Source organism: Pseudonaja textilis, chromosome 3, assembly GCF_049901715.1.
Source record: "Pseudonaja textilis isolate UNSWEBS1 chromosome 3, rPseTex1.2, whole genome shotgun sequence".
NCBI classification, from domain to species: domain Eukaryota; kingdom Metazoa; phylum Chordata; class Lepidosauria; order Squamata; family Elapidae; genus Pseudonaja; species Pseudonaja textilis.
Window position 1 is genome coordinate 116,976,954 of NC_141992.1, and position 17,056 is coordinate 116,994,009.

Consider the following 17,056-nt stretch of genomic DNA (forward strand, 5'->3'; position numbering starts at 1 on the left):
GCTAGCAATACTTCTTCAATCTTATTAGAAGATTCAAATTACTTGTCATGATCTAGACACTGACTTAAATATTCATAGCCCTTTCCAATTCTGGTATAACAGATAAAAAGCTGGTGTCACTGACACTGTAATGAAATCTTGTTCCAGTCTGCTGATGACTCTTCCTATTGACTTCATATAGTTACTGAATGACATTTATTGTAGTCTGGACCTACCACCTGGGCCATTCCACCAGCAGTTAAAACACCCACAGTGAACAGATTGAGAGTAAATAATCGATCATAAAGTTTTAAGCATCTTGTCCATATCGTTAACCTACAATTGAATGTCCCACTTGAATTGGTCTGAAATTTGGCATCCAACTTTTGCTTCATTCATGAAACTATCCTAGCAGGCTCAGACATTTTCTGAATAGATGTTATCTGTCTCAGTCATACAAAATAGTTTTGCTATAAGGGTATTTGAAGATGCAACAGAAGAAGCAAAAAATATTCTTATTGGGAAGCAAAATATGCTGTTGTACTGTTCTCATACATAATCAGATGCTCTCATACACATTCATTTTTCTTAATAGTGGCTTCTCAACCATATATTTTCCAGCCATTGTTCAGCATGTTTTATCATCTGCTCTTTTGCTGCATATTACAATGCCTTAGATTGGAAAACACATATAGAAGAAAAGATGTCAATGGCTTTTGTTGTTATTCTCACAGCATGACTAAAGCCTTAATCACCGATGTTAGCTATGGAAAATCTCCAGTCCATCTCAGAAATTCATTGTTTTCCATAAATCTTTCCATAAATAATGGGCAACTATTTTAAGTGATCCCTTCCTTCTGCAGAACGAAGTTGCTGTAAATTTCTAACCTGGCAGAGAACTTATAAAATCCATCATTATCGTGGCACTTTCCCATTCCTCCAACCTCTGTTGATTCTAAGTAGAGTATCAACAGGTATCAACAGATACTTAAAGATGTTCAACAGTAGAGTATTAACAAATACGCAGAGTATTAACAAATACGTAAGTGGTCTAAGAACTCAGTTTCCCTTGATGCATGTAGACATAATTGAACATACTTCTAGAACTGCTAAGAGGAGAGCTTTGAAATAGGTTCTGGAAAAGGCCTACCATGATTTAAAATAAGGGAGAGAATATAAATATATTTATGGAAAGAGCTCTGAAATCCTCTAGCTGCTGCAAAGTAGCTAAGTATACACTACTAGAGCAAAAAATACTGGATTTTTTCCCCATTTACAATAATTTACTAGTCAACCAAAGACACAGCCTAGTTTATATCCTCACCCTAGTTATATCTGTCATTTCAAATATACGTATTTGTTCTATTTCCAAAACACTTAGTTCTCAGCTCTCACATAAGGACATCTGGCAGATTTTAAGAGGAATTTCACCTTAATGTACCAAATAGAAAACTAGCCAAATCATAGATTATGAAGTTGGCTTGTTTCATTTATCATAGATTACAGATGGCTTGTTTCAATTTTCACAGATTACAACCTTAATAGCTTGCAAATGTAAAGACTTCAATTCCCAGAATTCTTTATGCAACATGATCATTGCTGAAAATTGTACAAATTGAAGTTATATATCTGGAAGTTGCCAAGATGGAGATTTTCGTTTTCCACACTTTTAAAATATTATGCATATGAAATTAAGACTCCCTCCCAATGTATTCTAATGTCATATAACAGTAACGTGAAGGAAGAGGCTTTTTGTCTTATAAACTTTCAAGATTTCAAACAGTTAGTTTGGTGATATATGAAAACACATCTACTGTATAGTCCAGAATAATTTCTACATCCGAAGCTTGGATACTCAACCTTTATCAAATTACGGTTGTTTCCTTCTTTAGGTCTCACTTTAGCATATTGTTTTGTAGGGAAACCATCTACTTAAAACTTGTCAGGAACTTTTTGATATACTGTATATTCATGTAAATATATAATATTTACATAAATATACTCATATTATAGAAGGGAGATTTGGAGTTACATCCTCTTCCTAGTACAATTAATGGGCTATAGCACGGGTGTCAAACTCACATTGTCACGGCGGTACCACATGACGTTTTGGGACTTTCCCCCCTTGGCTGAACTGGGCAGGGGCGGGGCCAGCACATGATGCATCCAGCCCGCAGGCCATGAGTTTGACACCCCTGGGCTATAGGGAACTCTTTCCTGCAACCTACACTTAGCTGATTGGTAGGTTGCATGGAACATGACACCAATATATGCAAAATAAAGGGGGACCTACTTTTAGGAACTACTAATCTAGGAACTACTTTTGATGTTATAGATTGAGCCGTAGAATAGCTCTGTACTAAAGTGTTAAGAATCTCCCTATAGCAACATTTGTTTTTCCCACAAGTACAGGATCTATTTTTTTTCAGGTCAACTGAATATTGATCCATTGGCTGCAGCAGGAATTAACGCATTGATTTGTTGCCTGAGTCTGACATTATGGGCTGAGAGAGAGTGACTAGTGCAACGTCACTCAAACGGCTTTTAAACTTAGGGCAGAACTAGAATTTGTAGTCTCCTGGTTTCTAGCCTGGTGCCTTAACCATTAGACCAAATCAGCTCCCTGCTTGGTCTGGAGTATTAAGAATCTTTCTATAGCAACAAGACCTTGTTAAAAAGAAGGGTTTTTTTTTTCTACATTTGCTCTTTAAAATATTTGAACAATTTTCATTGATAAACTATAGCACATCATCTTAGTTAAACTGAAATTTTGTTGATTTTTCTGCGTTCAGGCTCAGGGTGTAGGAAATGCTGGTGCTGAAAATGCTATCCTTGATCAGCCTGTGGATCAGCCTGCTGAGAATGTAGTTGTAGGTGAAAATCCAGAGATTCTAGAAGAACAGCCAGATGAAGAAGAAGAAGACAATGAAGATGAAGAAGATGTTGTAGTTGAAGATGCAGCAGATGCAAACAATGGAGGACAAGGTATACCGATTACTTTTTAACAACTATATATTGTGGCCCATTTATTTCAAGGCTTACTTTCTAGGAAAAAAATAATAATTTCAGAGATTACTTAACTATTCTTTAGTTTATATTATAAAAAAAGTGTTATTATTATTATTATTATTATTCAGATCATATAATATTAGTAAACACAATTAACATATTTTAAAAGCATCACTTTGTGCATTTTTGCACAGTATTACGATAACAATACAGCAAGTATATTGAAGTTTCATAATTATTCTATTGAATTCTGGTAAACAGCTGACTATATCTGCCTAAACATTGAAATGAGGGTGTACTCATTTTTGTTGCCAGCAGTTTAGACATTAATGGCCGTGTGTTGCATTATTTTGAGGGAACAGCACATTTACACTGTTATACAAGCTGTATACTCACTACTTTACATTGTAGCCAAGTATCATTTCTTTAGTGTTGTCACATGAAAAGATATACTTAAATATTTACAAAATGTGAGGGGGTGTGCTCACTTCTGTGAGATACTGTATGTATATATATTTCCTTTAACAACATTTTGATATCTCCGTAGATGACATGAATTGGAATGCATTGGAATGGGATCGAGCAGCAGAAGAACTTACATGGGAGAGAGTGAGTATGGCCTGTACATTCAGAAATACTTTTTTCCCTGTAGTCATGGAACAGCTTGAAAAGTTTAATCTGCTTGGCATTGAGGATGGTTTTCTATGCTGCATCTTATTTGTCAGCTTCATCTTCCAATTTATATTGACCAAACTATATATTACAATTGATACAAAATAACCAATAATAATAAAGAGTTCCCCCACCCCTTTAGTAGAAAAAAACAGCAGTTTGGGGAAGACTGAGAATATTGTTGGTAAAAAGGGCATATTTAAAACTCCTGAAACAATTTAGAGTATGAAAATTGTAAAATGTAACTTTATAAAGTATCCTTTTCCCTTTTGCTATTTCTTTAATTCTTGAAGCTGCTTTTCCAGTTGAAAATATTAATAGATATGCATTTCTGTGATGCTTTGTAAAAATATTAGAGTCATCAAAACAAACTTTTATTATGGTCAGAGACCAGCATATATTGGCTGCACATATTGTACTAATTCAGTGTTCAATCCATTAGCATAATATATGAACTTGGCTATTTTGATTTATAAACCATAATTAATGGTTGAGCACAGTCTATCAACCTACCTGGTGTGTCTCTTTTAACCCACTTTAACTTTTGCACCTTTCCAATAAGTTGAGAACAGGTTGGGAAATAGCAGTTGTTTAAAACTTAGAAGCCTCTTGAATGCTATAGGCTATGTTAATGTTCAAAATCATTTCTTGTTTATAGATGCTTGGACTTGATGGATCCCTAGTTTTTTTGGTAAGTGAATTGTAATGGTTATTGTTATTATTGCCATTTGGATCTAGCAAGTAGAATCCAAATATGTTAAATCTTTGAGTACAGTGTCAGCTAAATATACCACATACTTTTTAGAAATGCCAAGCTTTTTTAAAAAAAAAATCTTAATAGTTTGTGTGACACATTTACTGCACAGGTAATGATTACTTGACATGTATAATACCCATTACTTCAGGGGTGGGACCCAACTAGTGTAACTGCTGGTTCAGTGATTTACAGTTTGCTGCGCACATGTGTGAATCATTGTCAGTTTGCTGTCTGGACAGCTGAGCAGCACTGCGTGTGGTTTCGCAGAGGTTGAAAAAGCACTTTTTTCCTGTTCTTTCAACCACAGCTGTGCCGCACAAAGCAGCTGAGGTTGAAAAAGCAGGAAATAAGAGCCCGGGCAGGCGGGTGGGCCAAAACAGCAGCAGACATAGAACCGGTTCTATGTCTGCTGCTCTTCAGAGCTACCAGTTCTACAGAGCCGGACAGAACCAGTAGAATCCCACCACTGCATTACTTCATGAACAGCATTGGTTTCTAGTATATTTCTAGGTGCACTTTACCTTTAAAGCCCTTCATGGTTTGGGACCAAGGTTCCTGGGAGACCGTCTTCTCTCAGTTGTTTCTACCAGTCCAATCTGGTCCAGCAGGATGGGCATACTCTGAGCCAAAGAATATTGGCTGGTGAGGACCAGGAGGTATGCCTTCTTTGCTTATTGCCTGCCCTCTGGAACATTCTCCCTCCAGCTATTAGGAGGGCCCCATCTCTGTCAGCCTTTTGGAAGGCCTTGAAGACCAGCTTATATCCCCAGGTCTGGGGTCCCAAGTGTGTGAAAGGGTCCATTTCCAGACTATGCTAACATATATGGATTATAATAATTCTTGATATGTATTGTTTCTTTTTGTATGGTGATTGTAACTGTTTTAATTAATTTTATGATAGTTTGCCACTTGTTTGAGATGGGCAACCATACAATTTGAACAAATAAATACAATGCATTGATCTTTTTCATGATGTTGTGAATGCACAGCCTCCAAATAAAAATTTTATTGCAAAAAAACCTACATTGTATTGTAGAAAAATTAGAAAACAAATTAGTAGCAGAATGTCAAGTACACAATATAAGATAATATTGCTTATCAGTTTTGTATGATTAATTTTCATTTTTCCTCACCTCTTCAGGAACATGTGTTTTGGGTGGTATCATTAAACACACTATTCATACTTGTCTTTGGTAAGTTGTTGCATTTTCAATTATTTCAGAATAATTTTTCATATGCTACAAATTATGCTAGAGCTGCATGAATTTTAAATACTAATTATGTGATTTTGTTAAAAAAGAAATAGCTTTTTTATGTTCCTCAAAGGAAATTGACTCCATAATGGGCCTGCGTGCAATTTAGTGACTGCATAATTATAATTTTACATATAGCATCAAATTGTTTTTTTAACCCATGAGTGTGCTCATACTATTACATGTTGCATCTGTTTTTATTCTAATACATGCCAATTATAATCCATGCAAACTGAAACCATAGAAAAATAATTTTGCTATGGAAACTAATCATTTTGAGACTATTTTTTTAACAAATTCTATAAAATCCAGACAGTGTTAATCAAATTTTGCTTTATTAAATAATTGTATTTTCACCTAAATATAATTGGTCCACGCAGAGACTTTGGCTCATGGCTCTTGTTGTCTAGAAAAGACTGATAGCTTTCATTTCTGCTTTTAATTCATCTAGTTTCTGAATTGAAAACTGTGATTAATTGTAATTATGGTCAGCTTAATTCTGAAGTTGACTTGTTTTAAACCAATTACAGCTAATCATGGCCAGAATTGTTCAATCCAAATAACAAAACAAGACATAGGCTGAAAAGATTTTTGCACTAAATTGCTTCATTTCATTTGCACTAAATCATTCTTTGGCATAACATGGGCCATGTTTATATAGCAAATTTACAAATTCAGTTATTTACATCTATTTATTATCTAATGGTTAGTTTTTTAAGATGTATATTTATCAAAAAAGAGCCATCTGTCACCAATTTCTTTCTCTCCTAGCATTTTGCCCCTATCACATTGGACACTTCTCTATAGTTGGGCTTGGCTTTGAAGAATATGTAAGTGATTCTGTTAATCCCACAGAAGTTTTACTTATGAACTGAATCATCCTTCTTTCCTACTGGTTTCCCATGTTTCCTGGAGTAAAGGAAGGGTGCTTTTTATCCAATGTGTTGAGTTTTTATAAGAAATCCAAGCACAACCTTCACCAAAAACATAGGGAAAAATGTATCTGATTCCTTTAGCTTTCCTTTCTGCAAAATTTGTAATATAGGGGAGAAGGTACCCAGTTTTTCTCATAATAGAAGTTTTTTAGACAGAATTTTCTGTCCCCATGTTCAGCAGAAGCATACAAGATAAGGAAAGAAGTTATTCCTTTTTTAAAAGCAAATAATCCTCTTAAACCTATATTACCTGCACATTCCAGGAATTTTGGGAAAGGGAATATTAAGTGGTAACCACAAACTACGGTATGGCTAGTGGAAGGACATTTCTACCTGATAAAAATCTTTCACTGAACTACTTTGGTGGGAGGGTGATTATGATTATTGGTGGTGAATCAAAAGAATATTTGATTGGGATTTTCAATCCCAGTTTACCCTCTGCCGTAAGTGTTCAGTGAATGATTTTTGGACAATCACTCTCTTTAAGCCCAGCCCACCTCACAGGTTTGTTGTGGAAGGAAAATAGGAAGGGAATACTATGTGTGCCTAGTTTAGTTTCTCTACAAATAGGACTGGATATAAATTTAGTATCTGTTTATAACTATTTGATTAATCTTACATAGTTAAGCAGTTGTGTAGCGTTCAGTCAGCTAAAATAATAACTATCAGCATTATTAGTGTTAAAATTTGTGTTATAATTAAAATCTTTCTAGGAAGGAAATACACATGTAATAGAAAATCTGATGATTGATTTATACTGTACCATAGTATGTGCAATGTTTTATAGGTCATCTTACAAAAATAGTCTGTTTGATGTATACATGTTGTGTGTTTATGGTTTTTAGGTTCAAGCTTCTCACTTCGAAGGCCTAATCACAACCATCGTTGGCTATGTGCTGCTGGCAGTCTCATTAATTGTCAGTCATGTATCCTTTTAAATACTTGCATAAATCTCAACATTTGAACATTGGTTGATCACTCTACTAGCAGATTTTGCTTTTATCTCTTGGTGTAGAAAAGACCAATTAATTGTATTCCATTCTCAGATTATTAGGATGGGTTCAGAATGTCCTGTTGACTGAAATGATTTCCTATAAATTAACACTGTCATCTATAAAGTAATATTACACTATGAAATTATACTTATTTCTTTGACCATATTGTATAGGGTGTGGCAGCGCTTGTAAAATTTCAGAGATCACGTCGCTTGCTTGGTGTGTGCTATATAGTTGTCAAGGTAAGACAGACTTAAAAAACAGATATTTACTAAAATATTTACAATTTACTAAAATTGAATCTGTAGGCAGAAAGTTATAAAAATAAATATGAATTTAGTTAATATTCAGTACTTGTGAATATGCAAGCAACTAGCTGACTTTTTTTTTTTTTACAGGTGTCCTTGTTGGTGGTGGTAGAAATAGGTGTTTTTCCTCTTATCTGTGGCTGGTGGCTGGACATTTGTTCGCTGGTAAGACTAGCATTTTGGGGGAAACCATTACTTTTATTTTATTTTGCAGTGATGATTTTGTTTGAGAGAAGTTATACAGCTAGTCCTCAACTTACAACAGTTCATTTAGTGTCAGTTCAAAGTTACAACAGCACTGAAAAAGTGACTCATGACTATTTTTCACGCTTAAAACTATTGCAGCATCCCCATGGTCACATGATCAAAATTCAGATGCTTGGCAACTGGTTCATATTTATGATGGTTGCAGTGTTCCAGCATCATGTGATCATCTTTTGTGACCTTCTGACAAGCAAAGTCAATGAGGAAGCCAGATTCACTTAACAACCTTGTTACTAGCTTAACAACTGCAGTGATTCACTTAACCATTGTGGCAAAAAAGACAAAATGTCTCAATAACATAAATTTTGGGCTCCATTGTGGTCATAAGTCAAGGACTACCTGTATTTATAAATTAAAATAGGAAAATTGAAGAGGTTATATTTTTAAACGAACTTAATTTTTAGATTTTGTTCAGCTGTTAGATATTGATGATGGTTTACAAAAGATGGGATTACAAATTGTAAATAAAATTAAATCTTTAGGAATTTGGTTAAGAGCTAGAACATTAAATCTGCAATAGGATAACTACATTAAATTACTGAAACAGATTGAAAAGGACTTGGAAAATTGGAATAAGATGCAAATTTCATTATTAGGTAGAATAGCAACAATCAAAATGAATGTTCTACCTAAGATACTATATTTGTTTCAAACAATTCCGATATTACTGCACAATTTTTTTTTCAAAGAATTAGATAAAATTGTGATGGAATTTATCTGGGCAAAGAAAAAAGCAAGGATAAAAAAAACTTATTTACAAGATAATAAAAGCAGGGGTGGATTCAGGGTCTACCTGTCTGGAAGACATATTATAGAGCAGCGGCATTAGTGTGGATAAAAGATTGGATTGATTTAAGGAATAATAGGATTTTACAATTGGAGGGACATGACTTACAGCTAGGTTGGCATGCATTTTTATGGAACCCGAATAGTAAAAATAATCTATATTTTACTAGGCATGCATTCCAAAAGTCTTTAATTAAAATTTGGACTGATATAAGAAGGAATCATTATACCAAAATCCCAAGGTGATTTTCAATGATGGAGGCGATGTTTCATTTAAATACAATGGATATATGTAAAAAATTTAAATATTGCCAAATATTAGATAGTGAGGGAAGAATTAAAACGAAACAGGAACTAGAAACACAAGAGATAGTTATTGATAATTGGTCATATTTTCAAGTAAAACTGAGATATAACAAAGACATAAAGGAATATGGAATTGAGGTAAAAGACACACATTTAGATAAAATACTTTTAAACCCTGAGAAAAGTTTGATTTCTAAATTATATAATTATTTATTAGAACATGAAATGGCCGAGAAAATTGTGAAAGGTCCTATGTTAGCTTGGAAAAAAAAATGTGGTTATAGTATCGATCTCAGATTTCTGGGAAGAAATCTGGCAGAAAAACCTGACACTAACCTAATCAGTAGCACATAAGGAGAATCTATACAAAATGATGTATAGATGGCACCTGGCACCCTCTAGATTGGCCAAAATATTTCCGACAGCCAACCCTTGCTGTTGGAAATGTAAAGGGAAATTTGGTATATATTTTCATTCATGGTGGACTTGTCCTAAGATAAAGAAATATTGGTTAAAAATAAAAGCTTGGATAGAAGAAATCCTAAGAGTGTGGTGGGCTGGAGTGGAAACCGGAATTATTTTTGTTGGGAATGATCAAAGGGGATTACCCTGCTAAAGTAAAATATCTGACCATCCATTTATTAACTGCGGCACGTATTTCACTAGCACAATATTGGAAGAACCCAAATGTACCACCGATACATGTTGCTATTCAGGAAACATATGAGTGTGCCCAATTGGAGAGGCTTAAAATCAATGGGAAGGAGGATACAGATTACTACCGGATATGGGATAAATGGTATAAGTGGATAGACAATAAAAGGGGAACACACATAAATGAACCTAAGATTTTTAGGACTTATCAAATCGATAACAAATGTAAAGAATTATGTGTTATTCACATATTATTGTTTCTGTATTTTTGAATTTGTACATTTTTAAATTTGTAAACAAAATTGTTTTTAAATTTTTTTAAAAAAAGATATTGAAGATGGTTTATTACTATAGATTTACTTTTCACATACAATGAAATGCTGCACTTTTCTTTGAAAAATAATTGATGATCATTCAGTGTCATAATGGAGTTTCTACAGGTGTTTTCTTATTATGAGAACATGTGAAAGGTTTGTGTTTTTTATCATTGTAAAACTCTTAGTTGCTCCCAGATTCAAAGGCAGAAAAATATCATTGCTATCTTTTTCATAGGAAATGTTTGATGCTACTTTGAAGGATAGAGAATTAAGCTTTCAGTCTGCCCCTGGCACTACAATGTTCCTACATTGGCTAGTTGGAATGGTATATGTCTTCTATTTTGCATCCTTCATCCTCCTCCTGAGAGAAGTAAGTATTGAAAATACATTAAAAACCCAGATGTTAAATGATAAAAGTTTTCCTCATTGTATCTTTTTTAAAAATCTATTGGATGTTCAAATTAATTTATTTAAAAAAATTTAAAAAAATGTATAGAGGACAACTGTATTATTTCATCAACAAACAATCTGAGTAAGCTTTCTTGCAAGAATATATTGGAATCAGGAATAATCAGGCTAAATACTATGCAGATTTAATTATGTAAAAACCATTAGTATCACGTTCAATTGAACATTTTCCCAAGTCAGTTTATGTTAGATGAGTAAAAGCAAGAAAATCCCAGCCTGCAGTTTTACACTATGAAAAGAAAGGGCACAAAAGAAAAGGGGAGGAGAATTGGGGTGTGGGGGAACTAAGCTCAGAGACAAATGTTTAAATTGCCAGCTGGAATGGAAGAAGTTTGTAGAGCTCTAAACTAAATAGGATTAGTGGTTCAGTGGAGCTAGCAGATTCTGTATATGTATCAGATTTGTATTTCTTTATATTTCAATTCTGTATTTTTAAAAATATGTAAATCACAGGTCTTTATACAGTGCTTCATAGCGAGATGCAGTAATAGGTGTTTTTTTTATTTCATATGCACATATATTTTCATGGGCTACATTAGACATTAAAAAAATCATAACGCAGTATAAAATACACATAATATCTGCATGTATAATTTTCTTCAAATGTCTTTTAACTCGGGTACTATCCTAATTTAAATTGGAATTGGGTACTGTAGCTGAAAAGAATAGATTTTTCCAACATCATATTACCCTAAAAAAATAATTTTAAGGTCCCTTTTAAATATTGGATCAAACTCTGAATGTTGAATAGGTTTGGGAGATAGTCAAGTTAATCATATCAAGTAAGAAAATTCCTTTTATAATCAATTGCCCATCATTTTGAAGCTGCCTCAGGAAAAAACACATTGAAAACTCTCAAGGATATGAGAGAAAACATACCACTTTGTTGTCATGATTCTTTTCCTGCCCAATTAAATGTAAATGAACAGTGATGTAAATCAGGTAGATATTTAATCTGGTAAGAAATGCAAAAGCTTTGGGTCAATGACATTTGATAAATATTTCATTAGTTACTGCTATTGCCATAGCTTAGAATTTTAAGACAGCAAGAGATTTATTTAAAATTATAATTACCAGGTAACCAGCACTTGGGTGGTTAGTTTTAGTATAAGATGTCACTAGCGTTGATTGAAGTGTCTGATTTTTTTTGCCATCATGTCGTTGATGAAACTCTGGAACCTTTGAAATAGCTTGCTAGCTTGCTTTCGTTGTCAGCACTCACTATGATAATTGCAAAACACTGCACAGTGAATATCATACATTTTTAAGCAATCTTTTGTTCAGATTCCCGCTCCATTGTTGTAAGACTTCTCCAAATTGTCAAAAATCTGCTAGGATTTGTTACATTGATTTCTAAAATATTTTTTGCCAATCAACAAAATACACTAAACCCCACACCTGCAGCATCATTGTTAAAATAAATACAATAAAAAAGAATATATGTAGCTGAGGATAGAACTGAGGAGTCCTTGGTGCTCTCTGAGCTTGGTTGTTTGCTTGCAGATGTTTTGTTCCCCAACTAGTGCTAGCGAATGTGGATTTACTCCCTGTTTATGTACAATACGTTGCCCTGCCAGTGTTAGTGGGAATGTAGTTTTTCTCCTTGGTTGTTTTTTGATTAAGTTATTGTTTCTGTCTGATTATTTGTGTGGTGTTAATCCCTGCTTATCTGGATATTAGTTGCTGGAGAGAGTTAGAATTAGCTAAATCCAAATGTGCTAGGGAATTCTTGAAAACTTGATATCCAGACCAACCATGCACACAGAGCTGATTTTAAAAGTAGTTTACTTTGTAGTACAAGCAAATTAACAGTGGCACACAAAACAGGCATGTGTGCAGTTGGACACACGCTAGTTCACAGAAATGCAAGAGCTTGATTGTGAAGAAGTCCAAAGTTAGAGCACTAAAAGAGTAGCATGATAAGATCGTGATCCAAACTTTAGTGTTCTTGGGTTGGCCCAAGATCTGCGAAACAGAAGTCCAGGATATATGGGCTACAAGACATGAGCACACAGAATCTAGGTTGGATAGATTGTTCTCATTGAAGAGCTGCCAGGTAATGGTTACCTTCTATGGGGCTCTTGCCTTGTTATGAAGCAACCCTTTCAGCTTTCTGAAGTTTGTCACTCATTCAGAGACTGTATGTCTGCGCAGGATTGGATACACAACACCTGACACAACTGCTCCAGATATTTCCTAGTGGAGTCAGCTTCAGCTGTTTGAGTGCTTCCCAACTCCTGAAGATGACATTCAACCAGCAGGCTTTTCACATCAGAATCATCTGACGCTCTTTCCTAAAACATTGTACCTTTGCTTAGAAGCAAAACCAGCTCATTTGTTTTCAACAGATTGAGGGGTTGGTATAAATTACAGTATATTGAAAGTTAATATGGAGCATTGCAGATTTCTAAAATATTAAATTATTTAAAAAATAATTTCAAAGCATTGAAGTATTTAATTTTTATTTTCAGGTACTAAGACCTGGTGTGCTCTGGTTTCTGAGGAATTTAAATGATCCAGACTTTAATCCAGTTCAAGAAATGATTCACTTGCCAATTTATAGACATCTCAGGAGGTTTATTTTGTCAGTGGTAAAGTTACATTTAGTTTCTTTGTAGTGTTAATTTTCTTATTGTAACAAATAATTGTGCAGCCATATTCTTTTTATAGTTAAATGTTTTTCCCCTACATTCAACATGTCAACTAACAAACTATAATTACTCTCAGATTTTAATGATCCCTTAACTTTTGTCACATTGAATCTATAGGAAATTTAAACCATAAATAATGGTTTATAAATTTGTGTTTATTACTCTCTTTTTTAATATTCTAAGGAAAAGTGTTCTAAATCACCAGCAGTCTGGTTTATTTTTGTGTCTTATGCTAATAGAACTTGACAAATCTGTCATAGATAATTTAGGTTTTTTCTATATAATCCATATCTGAAGGTTATTTAACAATGTACACTACATTGAGTAGCTTTTGTTTTTGTTTTTTTATATTAGTCTCACATTAACAGTAACTTTTTTAATTAAAGGAACTTGAAAATGTGATTTCAAGGTCAGAATAGTTATAGTTGAACTCTCTTACTAGTTCATAAATGTGGTTTTGGGTATGAGCAGACCACTTACAAATAACCAATTTAACACCTGGATTTTCATAGTTCTTGAAATTCTTAGAGAAAACTTGCTTTGCTTTCTCTTGCTTTCTCTTAATTTGCTTTCTCTTAACTTGCTTTCTCTTAATTAGTTTCTGTCCATTGCTAAAAATTATTTGCAAAGGGTAGCATGGCTAAATGTCTTTCTAAAAAGTATAAACACAATTTAGCATAGGATTTTGATTCTGTTAAAATCTATCAATTTTTTTATTTTAAAGTCAGGGCAAAATATGGTAATGAAAGAATGGAAGCTAAGAAAGGGGAAAGAAGTTTACTGTCTTCAAAAATGTATGAATTGTGCTCATTTTAAATTTGCTTTAAATTGAAGCTAAAAATAGAAAAGTACAGAATCTTTTTTATTGTTGTTGTTTCAGATTGTCTTTGGTTCAATTGTCTTGCTCATGCTTTGGCTTCCTATAAGAATTATCAAATATCTGCTGCCTCACTTCCTACCATATAATGTAATGCTCTACAGGTAAGATAAACTACCTCATTCCATAGCTGGTAGTTCTTTGACTCTAAACATTGTATGTCTATTTGAAATGAACTGCTGGTTATATAATTGTGGACTGACAACAGTGTACTAACTAATTAATATTTAACTAGTTTCGATGAATGTTAAAATGTGAATTTAGTAATAGGTGAATGAACTCAGAGTCATCTGTTTCCCCTTTCATAATCTCTCCCACAACAACCTTGGATTTTAGGCTTTTCTTCAGATCATGATTTCTGATCTTGGCTTTCTCACTAAAGCATATATAAGCTTAAATGTGGTTATGGTATTTGAAACCAAAATGAAAACAAGTAAAACAAGAAAACCCAAGGTTTTTTTTAGTGAACTGCACCTTTAACATATTTGACCCAAACATTTATGAAAGATAATTTTTTCTTCCTTTTTCATATATATGAACTCATATATTTTATCATGTGAAGGAATTTTTTTTACATGTTATGATCTGTATCCTAATTTGAATCATGCTAGTCATGGGGGAAACATGCAACACTTAATTTAATTTTGCCTCAGAAGGAATGCCCATAATTAACAATGTTTAAGAAAAAAATGCAACTAATGATGTAGTTGCATCAGTACAATTAGACTTGCATCAGTAAGACAGTGAGTTTGTTTAAAATATGTCAGCTTCTTTTATTCCCACAGTGATGCTCCTGTAAGTGAACTTTCCTTAGAATTACTTTTGCTTCAAGTGGTTCTGCCAGCTTTGCTTGAACAAGGGCACACAAGGCAGTGGCTGAAGGGGCTTGTACGAGGATGGACTGTTTCTGCTGGCTACTTATTGTAAGTGTGAAGAGTCCAGTCCTTTCGAATGATTGAAACTTTCTATTACTTAAATAATTGAAGCTGAGTCCAATGTTTTCTTTATCTTTTTACAGTCCAACTCAAAAGAATATACATATAGGGGCTTAACATGTGTTGAAAATGAAGCATAAATTACTATGCAGCATTTTTATTATATTTTAAGTTTGTGCAAGAGAAAAATTGTTTTATTCCTTTAAAATATACATTGTATATGGGTGGGGGTGGGTGGGAAATCTTATTATAATTTTATTCCTTTAGCTTATGAAGCTATGATTTATCTAGTCGATTATATTTTAATTGCTTCCTACATAAGCTGTTTCCCAACTTTTGCCATTTTTGAGGCTTTCTCCCCATTTTCTTATGTGATATGTTACACAGATAGTCCTCAACTTACAACACTTGAGCAAATTTATGTTGCTAAGTGAGAAATTTGTTAAGTGAATTTTGCCCATATCACAACTTTTCTTACCACATTTGTTTAGTGAATCATTGCAGTTCTTAAATTAGTAACATGGTTGTTAACTGAATCTGGCTACTCTTGTCTTGGCTTGTCAGAAGGTTGCAAAAGGGGATCACATGACCCCAGAACACTGCAACCGTCATAAATGTTAGTCACTTGACAAGCATCCAAATGTAAATCATATGACCATGAGGATTCTGCAACGATAATAAGTGTGAACAATGGTCATGAGTCAATTTTTTCACCATCATTTCAAATTTGAATAGTCACTAAATGAACTGTTGTAAGTCGAGGACTAACTGTACTTGGGGGGAGGGTAATAGTACAGGTAGTCCTCGACTTACAACAATTCATTTAACAATTGTTCAGAGTTACAGTAGCCTTAGAAAAAAAATGACTCAGGACCCCTGCTTGCACTTGTTGCATTGCCCCCACAGTCATATGTTGCCATTTGTAATCTTTTTCATCAATTTCTGACAAAAACTGGAAAAAAATGTCCATTAGGGAAGATGCATTTGCTTAATGATCATGTGATTTGCTTAATAAGTGTGATGTTCGCTTAACCACCACCATAAATATTGTTCAAAAATTATCCAATTCAACTTATCACCACAATGACTTACGATCCTAATTTTGATCAGATGTCCAGGGCTACCTGTATTTTGACCCTTTCAGCTGGTCTAAAACGTTGAGGATAAGTATAAGTAGTTCTTGACTTGTGACTATAATGGAACTTAGCCATTATGGTCACAAGTTTTGACAATCTTTAAGCAAGACACCCATGTGATTGGCTTGCTTAATGACCCCTATCCCTGCTTTTCCTGTTGCAGTCATTGTGCAGATGGGGTACCTTGAGTGGAGAGGCCCTGGGAGGCCTAGCACTGCAGTACCTCCCCAGCTTACACATGGCCTGGCCCAGGCCTCCCCCAACCCTGAGGCATCCTGTGCTCCACTTTCTCCCCTCACTGGGTTCCCACAGGCTTTGGGCCTACTTTGCACTCTGCTGGTTCCCACACACTCCTCCCCACTCCCCTCCATCATAGACAATCACCTTTGTGGTAGATCTTTGGGAAGCAGCCGCCCCCCTGTGTCGTCTTTCTACACAGTGGATACCACACGGTGCCATCATGGAAGTGGGTGCATTTTCAGAGTTACTACGATATGGCTGTTTCCAAAATGGCATCTGCTTCTAGGATGGCACCACAGGAGCTCCACCATGTGGGAAGGATGAGCAACAAACCAGCTGCTTTCCAAAGATCTATTTAGCAACAAAAAGTTTGCGCTCATTTGTTGTTGTAAATCGAGAACTACCTGTAATTTTTGTGTATTGGACTTCAGGTGGCCCAGTAAGGGTTAAGCAACTTTCATTTACTTTCATTTAATGAAAGCAATATTTTGTTTAATTTAAATGGAATATACCT

The 17,056-nt window shown here is 34.4% G+C and overlaps 1 protein-coding gene across 1 annotated transcript in view; it reads left to right on the forward strand.

Annotated features, from left to right (window-relative positions):
* Window positions 1-17,056, forward strand: part of MARCHF6 (membrane associated ring-CH-type finger 6) — a 50,369-nt gene that overhangs the window by 19,879 nt on the left and 13,434 nt on the right. Inside the window, exons 7-18 of the mRNA XM_026701035.2 lie at window positions 2,772-2,964; window positions 3,536-3,597; window positions 4,319-4,351; window positions 5,559-5,610; window positions 6,442-6,500; window positions 7,451-7,531; window positions 7,774-7,842; window positions 7,999-8,073; window positions 10,471-10,605; window positions 13,175-13,294; window positions 14,235-14,335; window positions 15,017-15,154. Coding sequence (XP_026556820.1) covers window positions 2,772-2,964; window positions 3,536-3,597; window positions 4,319-4,351; window positions 5,559-5,610; window positions 6,442-6,500; window positions 7,451-7,531; window positions 7,774-7,842; window positions 7,999-8,073; window positions 10,471-10,605; window positions 13,175-13,294; window positions 14,235-14,335; window positions 15,017-15,154 — 1,118 coding nt within the window. The remainder of the gene's footprint in view (window positions 1-2,771; window positions 2,965-3,535; window positions 3,598-4,318; window positions 4,352-5,558; window positions 5,611-6,441; window positions 6,501-7,450; window positions 7,532-7,773; window positions 7,843-7,998; window positions 8,074-10,470; window positions 10,606-13,174; window positions 13,295-14,234; window positions 14,336-15,016; window positions 15,155-17,056) is intronic.